The 17,979-nt window shown below is 46.0% G+C and overlaps 1 protein-coding gene across 1 annotated transcript in view; it reads right to left on the bottom strand.

Moving 5' to 3' along the window:
- Positions 1 to 13,267: 13,267 nt before the first annotated feature.
- Positions 13,268 to 17,979, bottom strand: part of DHX30 (DExH-box helicase 30) — a 53,178-nt gene continuing 48,466 nt past the window's right edge. Inside the window, exons 18-19 of the mRNA XM_068235299.1 lie at positions 17,481 to 17,620; positions 13,268 to 16,135 (exon numbers count right to left, since the gene is read on the bottom strand). Of these exons, the coding sequence (XP_068091400.1) occupies positions 15,882 to 16,135; positions 17,481 to 17,620 (394 nt within the window). The 3' untranslated portion in view covers positions 13,268 to 15,881. The remainder of the gene's footprint in view (positions 16,136 to 17,480; positions 17,621 to 17,979) is intronic.

Here is a 17,979-nt window from a genome sequence, read left to right on the forward strand (position 1 = left end):
CTTCTGTCTACGTTTTTATTTGGAGCTTGTAAACACTGCACATGAATCAGTGGCTCACCACCTCCTATCAGGGCCAGGCAGAGATGAAAGAGGCTCCAGCCTCAGGGCGCAGTGTAGGAGGGACGCACAACTCACTCAGCTATCATTCCCCTATTGTGTTTAAAACAGAGAAATAAGAAAAGGGAATACATGGCAGTGACTACAAGCCAGATAACTAGAGATTAAGATGTTAGGGAGGTAGGGGGCCCCTCTTAGTCTAACAGTAATCAGTGTGTGACGGCTGGGGTAGGACAGATGGAGGGGCGCACTTTGGTGTCTCAGCCTTGGGTGCTGGAGGACCTTGTCCCGGCTCTGCCTCCTATATTGTCCCACACCGTGTCCTATAGGTTGGCATTATATAAACACTCATTGCAGCTGTATGCTAGTCGGAATATTTAGCACGAGTTGTTTTTGTAGCGGAAAAGCCAGTCTAAAACCTCATACACACTCATGGATAAAGTCGGCTGAGGTGGCTGATAACTGATAATCAGGCGTGTTTAGAGGATTGCGTCCCCCACCCGCAAACAATCCACCCGGTGGATCAACTCAACCCAGACAACGACCAATCCCATTGTTCACGCCACTTCTCGGCCCACCACATGACATCACGCCATCAATTTTGATTAGCCAATTTTGCCACTGCCACGTCGTATGAGGGGTAACAGATTTTTAACACTTTGAAAAGAATTGAGTAAGCTCTCCTACTACATGGAAGTGATAACATTGGCTAATCCTAATTAGATGTGTACACACCAGGCATGGATTTACCTCATAGGAGCCTATAGGCTCAGGTAAATTACATAGCTATAAATAACTCATTCTGCTGCGGGGATGTGGCGATTCAGCTTAGAATTATAGGACAGAAGAATATGGAGGCTGGCATGTGTTTCTTTTTAACCACCCTGGCGTTCTGATTAAATCGCCAGGGTGGCTGCGGGAGGGTTTTTTTTAAATAAAAAAAAAAACTATTTCATGCAGCCAACTGAAAGTTGGCTGCATGAAAGCCCACTAGAGGGCGCTCCGGAGGCGATCTTCCGATCGCCTCCGGCGCCCAGAATAAACAAGGAAGGCCGCAATGAGCGGCCTTCCTTGTTTTGCTTATATCGTCGCCATAGCGACGAGCGGAGTGACGTCAGCCGACGTCCTGACGTCAGCCGCCTCCGATCCAGCCCTTAGCGCTGGCCGGAACTTTTTGTTCCGGCTGCGCAGGGCTCAGGCGGCTAGGGGGGCCCTCTTTCGCCGCTGCTCGCGGCGAATCGCCGCAGAGCGGCGGCGATCAGGCAGCACACGCGGCTGGCAAAGTGCCGGCTGCGTGTTGTGCACTTTATTTGATAAAAATCGGCCCAGCAGGGCCTGAGCGGCAGCCTCCGGCGGTGATGGACGAGCTGAGCTCGTCCAGACCGCTCAGGAGGTTAAACAATACCAGTTGCCTGGCAGCCCTGCTGGTCTATTTGGCTGCAGTAGTGTCTGAATAACACCAGAAACAAGCATGCGACTCATCTTGTCAGATCGTATAATGTCAAACACCTGAACTGCTGCATGCTTGTTCAGGGTCTATGGCTGAAAGTATTAGAGGCAAAGGATCAGCAGGACAGCCAGGCAACTGGTATTGTCCAAAAGGAAATAAACATGGCAGCCTCCATATCCCTCTCGCTTCAGTTGTCCTTTAACTGCTGAAGAAGGATAAATAAGAATAGAAGGTAAAAAAATGAGACTTCAGTGACTTTAAAGTCATGGAAACAGCAGAATTTTTCAGTCACTGGTAGTCTTTATTGTAGGAAGGGGCAATGATCTCTGAGCATTTATAGTGTACCTGAGATGAACGTAAAGACATGTATACATGTGGTGCTCAGCAAGATTCCGGATAGCCGAACTACTCAGATAATCCGAACTTTTTCCACTTTCCGAACTTTGAATAGCAATATAGTCTATTTGGGTTTTTAAAAATATCCAATTTCCCATCTGAAATCCGGGCGGATCGTTAGTTCATATATCCGAGCAGAAGCCAAAATCGCCTTCAATGGCAAAAATCCCTTTCAAAGGCATCCAGGCCGAGAGAGAGAGAGAGAGAGAAAAACACCTCCGAAAGGGGTTTTTGCCATTTGAAGAGACGTAGAAGCATTTTATGCCATTTTCAGGTCACTTCCCGTTTTCTATCCTAATCCGACCGCATATTTGATTCGGATATCAGAGTTTACTCTGATACCAAAAAGTTCAGATCCAGATATCTGGGTATCCGGATCCGAATAAATTCGGATTTTAAAGAGGGGTATCAGAGCACCCCTGGTATATATACCTGGGGCTTCCTCCAGCCCCCTTCAGGCTGTTTGGTCTCCTCACCGCTGTCCTCTGCTTTCTGGATCCTCCACTACAGTGCCCGGTAATTTGGCCAGTTGCTGCAGTCCGTGCATGTGCACTACACACCGACTCCAGATTACCAGGAGCTGTAGCAGAGGATCCAGACGGTGGAGGATGACTGCAAGGGACCAATCAGCCTGGAGGAAGCCCCAGGTATGTATACATTTCTTCTTTACTTTCATCTCTGGTACACTTTGAGGGACTGATTGCTTTGGGGTAAAAGCTGTTCTTCAGCTAAGTGGTGTGAGCATGCAGGGCTCTAAGGCGCCGGGCAGAGGAGTGAACAGGCTGTGGCCATGGTGAGTTGGATCTCCACAGATAATCTTTGCCCTGTTGCTAAAACTGACAGTGAAGATGTTATCCAGTAATGGTACCAGTGATCATCTCAGCCATTCTGATGATGTGTTTGAGGGTCTTGTTCTCTGAAGAGCAGCCAGAATGCCATGTAAGGGCTCACACCCACCAGCAGCCTTTTCTAAGGGCTAGTGATTTGAAAAAGCTCTTGCTAATGCAATGCTATGGGGTTTTGTTTATAAAACCACACCCCTCCAGTGGGATCACACCCATAGCATTACATTGGCAAGAGCTTTTCAAAGGACTCCTAGTGACTTCCATGCCTAATGCAGTATGTGATAACAGCTTCTATGGTGCACCTGGAAAAGTTGACCAGAAGTTCAGGCTCCTCAGAAGATAAGGCCACTGAAGGCCTTTTCGGGCATTTCTGTTAGGTTTTTGTCCACAACAGGTCCTGACTAAGGCCCCGTTCACACTGCACGCGTTTCCAGCCGCGTTTTGGAAACGCGTGCAGGTGGCCGACACGCACGACATCAGACATTGCATAGAGTGCAATGTCTGATGTTCACACTGCATGCGTTCCGGACCTGTGCGGTCCGGGAACGCATGCTGCACGCATTTTTTGCAAAAACGCATGGCTGTCCCATTCACTTTTCAGTGATGGGATCAGCCACGCAACGCATACAAACGCGGATGGCGTGCGTTCGTACGCGTTGCGTTTTGTGTGCGTGCCCGTCCGCGTTTGTAATGTGAACAAGGCCTAATATGAACTCCCAAGAATCTGAAACTTTGAATTGGTTGGTGTCCGTTTGTTTCTTCCTAAAATCCAGAATCCATTATTTTGTTTTGTTGGAATGGAGAATGAGGTGGTGGTTGTTCTTGCTCCATTGCGCTAGGTTCTCAACCGCCTTCATTATTGTTGATTAGGCCCATCTCTGTTGTCTTTGGTCTTGTATATTTGCCTATTGTCTATTGTCTTGCAAACTAGGCCTATCTTAAAACATTAATTTGAAGAAAGGGAAAGTTGGGTACATAATGGTTTTAGTGGACACCTTTATGAATTGGGTGGTTTGGTGCCCCATAGCAGTGTTGTACTGTGTGGGACTTCTAAGGATAATTACCAGACCCTGAACTACATCTCCCTTGAAGTTCTGACTACTTGGAGGGGGAATAATCATTTACACCGCCAGGCAGCAGGGTGAGCTGTTATTTAGCTCAACCAGCACCCAGCAGCATACACATACGTACACCACCTTGAGGGCTGGAACCTACTAGAGCGATTTTTTTGGGGAGCGCTTTGAATCGTAAGCGCTTTCCCTAAATGCTCTGCCAATGTGAAAAGTAAATTCCACAGTAGCGATTAGCAAAATCGCAATCGCAGGACATGCAGCATTTCGAAAATTTCCACTTCAATGTACTGAAGCGCTGGCAAATCACTCATGAATTGCTACACCTAGCGATTTGAGTGAGATAGCAAACTGTAAATAAAATTGATACATTGAAAGGACTAATCAGAATTAAAATCACTAATCGCAAAAAGCTTACACTTTTTAAAATCGATCCCAAAAGCACCGGAAAACGCTCATGAAATGGCTTACAAATTGCATATTAACGCTAGAGATTTTACTAGCGATTTGCAGTGGATTCTAGGCTTTAGGCCTTTTTCAGAGGGGCACCAGCCAGGCACTTGTTAGCGCTCTGTTCTGACACTACTTAATTGCACACCTGTACTAGAGCTGCTGTTCAGTAACACTACCATGGGCCATATGCAATTCACTTTTTCACCTGAGTTTTCTCATAGGAGATTTTTCATCTTTATGTAAAATAACTTTCATGCAATTTTCAACTAAAAGTGCTAAATAGTAAATAAAAAAACCTATCAAAATGATTTTGAGTATTTGATTGCTTCCTGATGGCTTAAAAGGCATTTTATTGTCAAGTTTAAAAATATCACCTAGGAGAAAAAGTGAATTTCATATGGGCCCCTGTGTCAGTGGTTTAGGTGTGGTGTTACAACCACTGACATTCAGGTGCATGTAAATTGCACCCGAACAGCAGACGGGACACTGAACTGCCCAACAAGCACGCACTTTAGCAGTCCAGAGACGCCGGAGGTCGCTGCTCAGGCCCCGCTGGGCCGATTTGAATTTTTTTTTTTTTTAAACCCGCAGCAAGCACTTTGCTTGCTGCATGTTGTGCCTGATTGCTGCCGCAGATTCGCTGCTACCCGCTGCGATGCAGCCTCGTCCCCCCCCCCCCGGCAGCGCTGAGGGGTGGATCGGGACTCCCGATGACGTCACGACTGTCGTCACCATGGCGACGGGGAAAGCTCTCCTGGAAATCCCGTTCAGAACGGGATTTCCGGACGGGTGATTGAGCCGGCGGCGATCGGAGAGATGGGAGGGACGCTGCAGGGAGGGGGAATCGTGTAGCTAGCGCTAGACATGATAAATTTAAAAAAAAAATTGCAAAAAATGTTCCTGCGGCCGCAGGGCCGTGGGAATCGGAACGCAAGGCAGCTTAAACACCAAGGGACTGGGAAGTCATTTCCTATATAAAGTTTAAGTTATGCTCGAGTGTGAAGAGAAGTGTGGTGGCAATTTGCTGAACAATGGCGGTGGTGTCCAAGAGGTTATGAGAAGGCTCTTCTCAGGTAAGTATCTGTTTTCATCTTGGCTTTTCTTTAACCTGTTCTGTACCAGCAGTCTCTGCCCCCTTTAAAGGATACCCAAAGTGACATGATGAGATAGACATGGGTATGTCTTTCTCATCATGCCTGAAAGAGTTAACTATCAGGTATGTAGGTGACTACAGTGTGAACTTCACTAATAAGAAATTCCCCTTTTTAACTCTTTCTTGATCTCAGAAGCCATTTTCCGTTAGAAAAGTGTTTTGTAGTTGGAATTTTTTATCAGTGTAGGTCACACTGTAGTCTCTTCTTGTCTGAGTCAGCCACTTACATACCTGATATTTAACTCTTTCAGGCAGTGAAAGAAAAAAAGGAACATAGCATAGTTATTTGTGTGCCATGCACTGTATATACACAGCTATCTCATGTCACTTCGGGTATCTTTTAACTACCTCAAGACGACAGCGTCACGCCAACAGCCCCAGGACTGCCTAACGCCAATTGGCGTCAAGTCCTGGGGCCAGCTACTGCAGGAGATTGCCCGGAGGCTGCACATCTCCTGCTTGGGAGGTGGAGTGCTGCCCTGCTTTCAGTCTCTGAGTGGTGACTGCTGCTCGGGAGACTGTTAGATGGTGAAACTGCTGTCTTTTTTTTTTTTTTACCAAGTACAGCGCTGTACTGTGGACAGCCGTGTGCCACTCCGATCCCCTCTGTGTGGGGTTGGCTGAATCCTATGACAGCCGATCCTGGGAATTGGGTGGGAGGGAGAGGAAGAAAGAAGATAAAAATAAGACTTCACAAAATAAACAAATATTGATAAAACAAACACTGGGAGAGCGATCAGACTCCACCAACAGGGAGCTCTGTTGGTGGGGAGGGAGGGGGAAGAAATCAATTATGTGCTGTGTCGTGTAGCCCTGCAGCTTGGCCTTAAAGTTGCAGTAGCCTATTTCATAAAAATGGCCTGGTCTTTAGTGGGGGTAAAGCCTGTGGACCTGGAGTGGTTAAGGACCAGAGACTGCTGGGTACAGCAAAGCAGCGCAAAATGGCACTTAGCAATGAATCTCCATGCAGTCCGGCCGGTCTCACATCGCCCCAGGTTTCTCTCTGCTGCCTCTACGACCGTAGACTGCTGTGCGCCAGTCAGGAGCTGCTTTCATTGGCTCCTGTCCTGACCCTGCCAATTAATGTAAGCCAATGGGATTGGCTTACAGAGAGGAAATGGTCAGGAGCCAATAAAAATGGCTCCTGACTGGCTCACAGAGCTCTGCTGTCAGACAGCAGGGCGAGTGTGTTGCGGCAGAGAATGGCAGGAGCAACATGACTGCAGCGAGGATTGTTGGAATCTACATCCTGTCAGAACAGCGCTGCCACATGCAGGATGAAAATTTCAACTGTGTCAGTCTGGAGATGGATAAAGGATACCAGAGCCCAAACACAGATGAGATGGGGAGCAGGCATGTATGATGAGCTGTCCTGACACTCCTCCCAAACACCCCCCCCCCCCCCCTCTCATTTAGCTGCAATTGCCCTGTGGCTCTGTCTTCTGGTCAGCCAGGTCAGGAGCATTGCAGCTTTCTGGCTGGGCTGCACACATGCTATAGTATGCAACCTCTGCCGCCACGCATACATTACGTACAGAACCCCACCCCGGACCGCTCTGCACTTGCATGTAACGTCACACTGGCTGGTTACAGGTGATTTGATGCCTGATAACATTTGTAAGTGAAGAAGAATTGCACCGGTGCTGGATGTACTGTACAAATAAGGAGTATGAGGAATAATGTGAATATAAAGAAGAGGCAGTGTTACCACTTCCACTTTGCAATCACCAGTAAAAGTATTGGCACAGTCCTCCCACGGGATTGTACGCACTCCCGGGTATCTCTTCCCTTGTTAGCGATCGGGCTGGCCGTAGGTTTCACAGCGCCCTGAGTGAAACCTGATTTTGGTGCTATCCTCTTTGTGTACACACCTTTCAGTAATATTAATAAAACAATCTGTGGGACAGTTAGGGCCCCAAAATTAGAATGATAGTACAGCGCCAACAATTTACATTGCGTGTTATAGCCGAGTTGCATCTCTCCCCAAAAACGCCTTCAGACTCAGTATAGGTAGGTAGCCAAGCATAGGTGCCCACCGTATATAAAGTCAGGTGTAGGTGCTCTCCCTCAGTATTGGTAGACAGCTAAAGGGCCCCCAGTATAAGGAAGTCAGGTGTAGGTACTCTCAGTATAGGTAGCCAAGCATAGGTAGTATAGTTGGCCCCAGTATAGGAAGTCAGGTGTAGGTACTCAGTATAGGTAGCCAAGCATAGGTAGTACAGTTTCCCCCAGTATAGGTACCTAGCATAGTTTCCCAGCATAGGTAGTCCAGTTGCCCCCAGTATAGATATTATAGTTACCCCAAGTGTAGGTAGTATATTTACCCCCATATAGGTAGTATAGTTCCCCCTCCTCCAGATATTACATTAGTGTCAGCGGCAGCCGGCAGGGAATAACTCACCTGACTTCCGTGTTCCAGTGCTGACGTCACTCTTCTCTTCATCTGTAGTTAGAGCAGGGTTACAAGAAATTGGGTGGCAATGTCCGTATTTGTGGACATCGGCGGCCATTTTCTTGTAGCCCTGCTTTAACCCCCCTGGCGGTATGAAAAATTCCGTCAGGGGGCAGCGCAGCATTTTTAAAAAAAAAAAAAAAAAATTTAAATCATGTAGCAAGCCTAGGGCTCACTACATGATAGCCGCTGCTCAGCGGCATTCCCCCGCCTGCTTCAATCGCCTTCAGCGATCTCCGATCAGGAAATCCCGTTCAAAGAACGGGATTTCCTGGAGGGCTTCCCCCCGTCGCCATGGCGACGGGGCAGGATGACGTCAGCGACGTCGAGACGTCATTGGGAGTCCCGATCCACCCCTCGGCGCTGCCTGGCACTGATTGGCCTGGCAGCGCACGGGGTCTGGGGGGGGGGAGGTGCGCGCCGCAACGGATAGCAGCGATCGGGCGCGGGCCGGCGGCGATCAGTGTGCTGGCGCAGCTAGCAAAGTGCTAGCTGCGTCCAGCAAAAAAAAAAAATTATGTAAATCGGCCCAGGAGGGCCTGAGCGGTACCCTCCGGCGGCTTACCCCGTGTCACACACGGGGTTACCGCTAAGGAGGTTAACCAGCCTGGCGTTCTATTAAGATCGCCAGGCTGGTGACCGGATGTTTTTTTTATTTAAAAAAAACCTATTGCATGCAGCCAACTGAAAGTTGGCTGCATGAAAGCCCACTAGAGGGTGCTCCTGTTGCATACTTCTGATCACCTTCAGCGATCAGAAGTAACAAGAAAGGCCGCGATGAGCGGCCTTTCTCGTTTCAATTTCCTCATCGCTATGGCGACAAGCGGAGTGACGTCAGCCGCCTCTGATCCAGCCCTTAGCGCTGGCCGGAACTGTTTGGTCCGGCTGGGCTCGGGCGGCTGGAGGGGACCCTCTTTCGCCGCTGCACGCTGCGATCATGTAGCACACGCGGCTGGCAAAGTGCCGGCTGCGTGTGCTCCTTTTTAGTTGAAGCAAATCGGCCCAGCAGGGCCTGAGCGGCAGCCTCCGGCGGTAATGGACAAGCTGAGCTCGTCCATACCGCCACGCTGGTTAGACGGAGCAGAGGCAGAGAGAGAGCGGGACGGTGCGGGGCAACAATGTCCTGTGCACATGCACCCTTGAGAGCGGACACCTTGAGTGACAGCTCAGGTCAAAGGCTGGCCATATTAGCGATAACACTCGTGGTAGCGTGGATTCTTCAAAAAAAAAAAAGTGACAGCTTGCTGTTTCAGGCCAAGCAGCCTTTCCACAGCCTGGTCAGACTCCCACTGAGGGCCAGTACACACCAAAAAAATCTCTAGCAGATCTGCAAAAACTCTAGAGGTTTTTGAAGCAGATTTTCAGAGTAATTCTAGGCATGTTTTGAGAGGTTTTCTAAACATGCCTAGCGGTTTTTGGAGCGTTTTTGTGATTGTTACAGTAAGGGCTCGTTTCCACTATAGCGAATCCGCATGCGGATTCGCATACTCAATGTTAGTGGATGGGGCTGTTTCTACGTGTGCGGCGGCGGCTGCGTTTTTCGGTGTGGGAAAAATCTGCGTGCGGCAGGAATGTGGGCAAATCGCCGCTAATGCATTCAATAGGGAAATTGCATGCGGCTTTGTCATGCGGATTTCCCTGCGATTTCGCATGAAAGGCAGTGGAACTTAACACAGGCAGTGACATGGTTAAATTCGCCTGGCTCCTTGCCATGCGAAATCGCGGGTAAATCCGCATGGGGAAACGCAGCAGCATGCGATTTCTTCAGCGGTGGAATCCAGGCGATTTCGCACCGCTACAGTGGAAACGAACACTTAAGCTGTTACTGAACAGCTACTGTAACACAAACACCTGGAAAACCTCTCTAATCTAGCGTTTTTCAGAGCAGTTTTCCACTTTCCTATACTTTAACATTGAGGCAGAAACACCACAAAACAAAAAATGCTGCATCCCCCAAGTTTGCATTTGTGGAAAAAAAAAACCTGCTCTGGTGTGCACCAGCCTATTACAATACAAGCAATTTTCAAACAGCTAGATTTTTTTTAAAAACGCTCCAGAACCGCTCTGGTGTACACCAGCCCTGACTCAGTGTGAGTCTGACCAGCCTGAGGAAAGGCTGCTTGGCCTGAAACAGCAGGCTGTTGCTGGACAGCAGCCCTGCACTTTTTTTATTCCAAAAAATCATTAAAAACATCAAGAGTATGTTTTAAGAGCAATAATACTTGGAGGTGCAGTTTTTAAAGACTGCATGATACAGTCTGACGGGCACTGAAGGACAGCCAGTTCATAGCACGCCATTCCTTTTTGAACTACTGATCACACCAGGACGATTGCTCCTGGTAGCGTGTGGAGTGCAGTACAGGCTATTTTCACTTGTAGTGAGGGTGGATATTAGAATGCCAAGTCCCACCCATGAAGATATCAGAGACACTCGCATTACAGCTGTGAGTGGCTTAGGATTTGCTGCATGTTGAAGAGAGGCTTTATGATTGGCTCAAGTGTGAGCAGAGATTTTTTGCAGGACACAGCCTTCAAATCCCATCCACGGAAGTATTGGTTCCGCTCAAAAGAAGCAAGTGACTGCCTCCATTCAGCGATGGCTGCAATTTTTAAGAAGCCTTGGACACTGTACCACTGATTGGCCTGGCTATGCAGCCCTAAGGTATACTTAAAGGATACCTGAGGTGAAAAATAAAGTAATGAAACAAACAATTGTAGCTATTCTTCTCCTAAAAATGACTTAAGATATTCCACTGTTTTATTTTATATTTCAATCTACTTTAAGTTTTAACTCTTATTTTGCTTGGTCAATGCCACATTCATTGAAGTATGCCAGAGCTGTGTACCTAGCAGAGTAGCTCAGTGTGTGAGTCATACAGAGTGTGCAGGGGGCCTGGAGAGGGTGTGTATAGCTTATATCCTATCACAAGCAGAGCAGCACATTCCAGCCTGACTGCCTCAGCCTGACAGAGGAGAGAAGATTAGATCATATAACAGAGATAATACAGCCACTGTGCAACTAGGAAAGGCTGCAGTAAGACAGAGCACATTAGAACAGCTATGGGAACATATAGGATAGAAGAAATAAGGCTCAACATTTTGTTACAGAGTCTCTTTAAAGGCTACATGCCTAGAGTCCTGTAACAGCAGCAACGCAACAGATGCGGAAAATGGCGCAGCACGTAACCTGCACATTGTGTTGCATACAGTTGATTAAAAGTATGCTTCACTGTCAACATTTGCATTAACCACTTAACGACCAGCTAACGCCGATAGGCAGCGCCTGGTCGTTTGTGGTTTTGCATGGAAACGGCCGTTCGAACGAGCAGCCTTTCCATGTCAGTTCACGGAGGGTGTCTCCGTGAACAGTGTGCAAGCCGCTGATCGCCGCTCGCACACGTAAACATGCGGGGAAGAAGTCCCCGCTGTTTACATCAATACGGCGCTGCTACGCAGCAGCGCTGTGATGGAGATCGGCGATCCTCAGCTTCTGATTGGCCGGGGATCGCCATCATTTGATAGGCTGAAGCCTATCCTATCCGAGGAGAAGATAGAGAGAGGTAAGGGGAGGGAGCGCACAATATCGCTGCGGAGGGGGGCTTTGAGCAGGCAGCCAGCGGCGATCAGACCCCCCCTGCAGGACATCCCCCTAGTGCCTTTTACCTGATCGGTGCTGCGGGCTGGAGAGTCCGCGCAGCACCGATCATTAAAAAAACCACATGGTCCTTAAGTGGTTAATGCCACTACTCTGCCACACTGGGAACAAGTGGTGCATTGCAGTGCGGAAAGCCATGTTTTAAAGCGACCGTTATGCCTCAAGGCACCACTGCATTCCCTTTTACAGCAGCAGCAGATTGGGTCAGTGGCGCCACACGTTATGCTTGCATTGCGTCTGGTACAGCAAGGCAGAGTCAATGAAAAGCATGCTTCACTCCGACTGTTTAAGATGCACATTTAGCAGTAACGCATTGCATGCAGTGCATTATAATGCCGCAACGCTCCCGCCACACAGTGCAGATTGTAGAGGTATTGCAATGTGGCAAGCCACGTTATAAAGCGCCCGTTGCACCGCAATGCACCACTGTGAACATGGCCTGAAGCAAAATGTATTTGTACACATTCAGTTTGTACATATTCAGCTTCATATAAAACAGCACTTCCATAATATTCAGTTATTCTGTATGGTAAATCATTGCTTTATGCCCCCAAACATCCTGATCACATGACACAAGATATTTACAAATATGCAGCTTTAAGAAAACAAAATTCTATATTTAGATTTAGGTAAATCTGCTGAAAATGACCACAGAAGTTAAAGCAACAAAGCAAAAATAAACGTATGATCTAATGAATTGTATGTGGACTACAGCTAAGACATAGAACATTAGAAGCAAAGAAACGAGTCTCATATTGTTTCCCAGTACAGGAAGTTGTTTCCTATGCACACACAAAAAAAAAAAAAAAAAAAAAAAAAAAACTAAGAACTCCGGCCCAACTTGGTTGGATACAGTCTTGTTTTCTGAAGCACTTAAAGGGAACCTAAACTGACGCTATGTATTTTTCCTTTTAAAATAATACCAGTTGCCTGACTCTCCTGCTGATCCTGTGTCTCTGAGGGCTCATTTCCACTATTGCGGTGCGGAATCGCCTGGATTCCACCGCTGATGAAATCGCATGCAGGTGCGGTTTTTTACGTGTTATTTTACGCAATTACGCATAGGTTAGGCTATATGCGGTTTTAACCATGTCACTGCCTGTGTTAATTTACTTTGGTTCCTATGCGGAATCGCACGTGTAATCACGTAAGAAAACCGCATGCGATTTCCCCATTAACCACTTCACCACTGAGGAGTTTTACCCCCTGACCACCAGAGCAATTTTCACCTTTCAGCGCTCCTTCCATTCATTCGTCTATAACTTTATTACTTATCCCAATGAAATGAACTATATCTTGTTTTTTTCACCACCAATTAGGCTTTCTTTAGGTAGGACATTATGCCAAGAATTATTTTATTCTAAATGTGTTTTAATGGGGAAGTGGGAAAAAATTATTATTATTTTTCAGTTTTCGGCCATTATAGTTTTTAAATAAAGCATGCTACTGTAATTAAAACCCATGAAATTTATTAACCCATTTGTCCCGGTTATAAAACCATTTAAATTATGTCCCTATCACAATGTTTGGCGCCAATATTTTATTTGGAAATAAAGGTGCATTTTTTTCAGTTTTGCATCCATCCCTAATTACAAGCCCGCAGTTTATAAAGTAACAGTGTTATACCCTCTTGACATAAATATTTAAAAAGTTCAGTCCCTAAGCTATTTATGTTTTTTTTTTTATTGTATGTTTTTTTTTTTTTAATTACAAAAAAAAAAAATAACAATTGGGGAGTGTGGGAGGTAATGAGTTAATTTATTGTGTAAATGTAATGTTTGAATATGTAAAATGCTTTTAGGGTGTAGTTTACTATTTGGCCACAAGATGGCCACAGAGTGTTTGTTTACATGCGACCTGTAAGCGTCCGGAAGGACGCTTACAGGAAGCAGTAGGAGGCTGGGAGACTCACAATGATCTCCCTGTTTCTGAAAGAAGCAGCAGATCATTGCGGGGGCTTAGATCAACGAACGGGAATGGATTTTCCCGTTCATTGATCTCCGGGTGAGCGGGCGGCGGCGTGCACGAGCGGCGGGTGCGCGCGCACGAGCGGCGGGAGCGCGGACAGCGGCGGTAACGCGGAAGGTACGGATTTCTCCGTCCCTGGTTTTTTAGGGGGGAAAAAAGGGGCGGAGAAATTCGTACCGCTGGGGGTAAAGTGGTTAAATACATTGCCTGCGATTCGCATGCATTCCACTCGCAGGCGAATTCTGCGGCTCTTTTGTCCGTTTTTTCACCGCTGAAAAAAAACGCACCTCAACGATACAGTGGAAACAGGCCCATCCACTTGCATTACAGGTGCGAATCCGCATGCGGATTCGCGATAGTGGAAACGAGCCCTCAAACTTTTAGCCACAGCCCACTCAACAAGCATGCAAATCAGGTGCTCTGACTAAAGTCAGACTGGATTTGCTGCATGCTTTTTTCAGGTGTGTAATTCAGCCACTACTGCAGCTTATGAGATCAGCAGAACTGACAAGCAACTGGTATTGTTTATAAGGAAACAGCCATATCCCTCTCAGTTTAGGTTCCCTTTAAACAGCCAAGAAACAGTGAGACAATTTAAAGAGAAACACCAGTGAAAATAATGTCATAAAAAAAGTGCTTCATATTTACAATAATTATGTATAACTTATTTAGTCAGTGTTTGCCCATTGTAAAATCTTTTAAATCCCAGATTTACATTCTGACATTTATCACATGGTGACATTTTTACTGCTGGCAGGTGATGTAGCTGCTGTTAGCTGTTTACAGCTGTTTGCAACTGCCAAAACAGCTATTTCCCACAATGCAACAAGGTTCACAGACAGGAGACTGCCAGGAGTACCACGGTCCTCAGAGCTTCTTGTGGGAGGGGTTTCAACCAGGGCTGTGGAGTCGAGGTCGGGGCAATTTTGGGCACCTGGAGTCGGAGTCGTGGTTTCGTAAACTGAGGAGTTGGATGATTTTTGTACAAAATCCACAGCCGTTAAATAGACACTGAAGCGAAAAAAAATATATGATATAATGAATTGGTTCTGTACTATGAATAATTACTAGAAGATTAGCAGCAAAGAAAATATTCTCATTTTTATTTTCAGGTATATCATGTTTTTTCTAACATTGCATCATTCTCTAATATGTGCAGATTACACAACACTCAGCATTCAAAATGATTCTTTCCGAGCAGTCTGTGAAGTAATGACCTCTCCTCTAGCAGAGAAAAAGTAAATAGTTAACTAACAGTTGAGATAATAAAAGTCAGAAAACAGACCTCTCCATGACTTTGAAAGTCATATAGATAATGGCTTTTTTGTATAGAGATAACAACTAGAGTTTAACTCTTCCTGTACTGGAAACAATTAGACTGATGTATCTGATCTTAATGCTTCAATTAGACTAAGGAGTCGGAGTCGAGGAGTCTGAGCCATTTTGGGTACCCGGAGTCGGAATTTCATAAACCAAGGAGTCTGAGTCGGAAGATTTTTGTACCGACTCCACAGCCCTGGTTTCACCACAATATCAGTCATACAGCGCCCCCTGATGGTCTGTTTGTGAAAAGGAATAGATTTCTCATGTAAAAGGGGGTATCAGCTACTGATTGGGATAAAGTTCAATTCTTGGTCGGAGTTTCTCTTTAAGATAAGGTTTTACTTCAGGAAAGTTCAAGGGGTCATTATTTCTGCTTTATTTCATAGCTTAAAGGAGAACTGTAGTGAGAGGGATATGGAGGCTGCCATATTTATTTCCTTTTAAGCAATACCAGTTGCCTGGCAGCCCTGATGGTCTATTTGCCTAAAGAAGTGTCTGAATCACACCAGAAACAAGCATGCAGCTAATCTTGTCATATCTGTCTAAATTTGTCAGAAACACCTGATCTGCTGCATGCTTGTTCAGGGCCTATGGCTGAAAGTATTAGAGGCAAAGGATTAGCTGAATAGCCAGGCAACTGGTATTGCTTAAAAGGAAATAAATATGGCAGCCTCCATATACCTCTCACTACAGTTCTCCTTCAAAAGAGTGGTTTTCAAAGTGATAGAATGTTATTAAAAAAAAAATAAAAAAAAACGCTATATAACTGAATGGTAAAATGAGACTTTTCTTTGCTATTAATGTTATATTCATTATCCATACTACACATACAATTCATCATGAGGTTTTTTCCGCATCAGGTTTGCTAAAGTGCTGAAGAGAACGCTAGAGACTTGAACACAAGCTGAGAACAGTAACACCAGGCCGATAATTCTCTATCCGGTGACACATCAGTCTTTTCCCCCTCCGTCCTCTCCTGCTTACAATGCAGTGGTCAGGAGATAACTCATTCTCTGCCTGTAGATCGCAAGCAGAGGAAATAAATAAGGGATTGCAGTCTCACTCCTCCATTTGCACCTCTTCTTGGAAACAATGAGAAGTCCTGTTCAGAAGATCCACCAGTATGGACAGAAGTTCTGTGTATTGGTCCTCTTCATACGTGGACAGAGGAGGGAGCTGTTCCTGCAGATTCCTCTCCACCATGTGACGCAGCGCCTGCCGCAAATCGCTGAGCAGCCCGATTGTCCGAGAGTCACTCTCCAACTTCAAGAGGTCTGAGTCTGACAGCGAGACGATCATCTGCTCTCCGTTCTCTGCAAAGGCACAGAAGACATACAAGGGTGACCTCAAGGTTATGTGAAGATTCTCAAGCGATTGTCAATGAATTGCAAATAATTCTGAATTGATAGTATTATGCAAATGTATGCTGCTTGACAATGTACCAATCCTATTCCACCTCGGCAGTATTAGCTTGGTCCATTTTTTGTTTTCTTATAAAATGTTATACGTTTTAGTTACATTTAAAGAGAGACTGAAATCTTCCAAAATACCTGTTTTTTTTGTAAAATCATCTTTAATATAACATTGCCCTATCTGAAACTCTGCATCCCTGCGGCTGCACACTAACTAAATCACCCCAAACTCCCCGGGGCACATTGTGGGGAGCGCTTCCGTGAAGAGGCAGAGCTTTGGGCTGTTGCTCTGCCTCTTCACACATCCATCTGCGTGGATCGCCACCTCCTCCCGCCCCCTCAGTCTTCTTTCACTGAGTGAGGCGGAGATAAGCACGGATTGACAAGCATGGAGGCAGAGCTAGAGCCCAAAGCTCTGCCTCCTCCAGCAGCAAAAATCAACGACCAAGAAAGTCGTGGATTTTTGCCCGGCAGTTTGGGGAGATTTAGTTAGTGTGCAGCCACAGGGTTGCAGCGTTTCAGTTAGGGCAATGATATTAAAGCTGATTGTACAAGAAAAAACTGAATTTAGAGACTTCAGAGTCTCTTTAATGTTTTACTGAATCTACTGTACAGATACAGATTAGAAATCTGGTCGTCGAGGGCCATATCCATGCCATTGTTTAGAATGGACCGAGAAATGTGCCCTACTTGATGATCCACGTCCTTCCTGATTCAGTCTCATCAATTAATTTGAGCTCTTCCAAAAATGTGTGAGGACCTCGGCCCTTGAGTTGGCCATCGCTTAAAATGACCTAATGGTATAGGGTAGCCTTTAGGGGTCCCTGAGGACTGATTTAAAGGGGACATTATTTCTTTGCACAGGAGAGGAGAACACAGAAGTCCACCCTGTGTGTGTTTATATAGAACAGCGTGTCTAATTCTCCCTCCTCAGCAAGTAATGAGCTAGTGTAATTTGAGCTCCCAGCTGTCTGCTGAGTTTAACCCTTTCTGTGCTCCCAGCAAACCAGGAAGCAACCACACAGCTGAATCTCTGTGGGAGCTCTATAAGCTTGTAACATGTAAATGTTTTTCTGTAAAAGTTATGCCGCTGCTTATCTTTTAGAGCCGTAAAGAAGTTCAGAGTTCAGTTCGGCTTTAAGGAACTTTGGTTTAGAAGATAAGTTAACATAAAATGTAGGTATGCTGAACCAATCACCACGCTGTACACGAGAGCAGCTGTGTTGTGCGCCATCGCTGTACTGACCTTTGTAGGATATTGAGCTGTCTGCCATTAAGAGCACCGCCAGCGGGTTAACCATTGAGCTGTCCCGCACAAACACTGCGCCAGTAGACTTCACCGCCTGGAAGTAGGTCAGCCACGGGCTGCGGAAGTGCTGCTCATCTCTTAAAAACATCACACAATACAACAAATGGAGAAAAAAAAAAAATAAATATCTGACCACCAAAATTAAAAATGTTTCCGATTATTCCAGTTCGGATTATTTTTATGTAATGGTATAATGGTTAGCAGTCTTGCCTTGCAGCACTGGGTCCTAGAGTTTGTATGTTCTCCCCATGTCTGTGTGGGTTTCCTCCGGGCACTCCGGTTTCCTCCCACATCCCAAAAACATACATATAAATTACTTGGCTTCCCCCTAAATTAGCCCTAGACTACGATACATACACTACACAATACATACATAGACATAGGACTATGGTAGGGATTACATTGTGAGCTGCTCTGAGAAACAATTAAAGGGAAG

The sequence above is a fragment of the Hyperolius riggenbachi genome, chromosome 5 (assembly GCF_040937935.1).
Source record: "Hyperolius riggenbachi isolate aHypRig1 chromosome 5, aHypRig1.pri, whole genome shotgun sequence".
Classification (NCBI taxonomy): Eukaryota; Metazoa; Chordata; class Amphibia; order Anura; family Hyperoliidae; genus Hyperolius; species Hyperolius riggenbachi.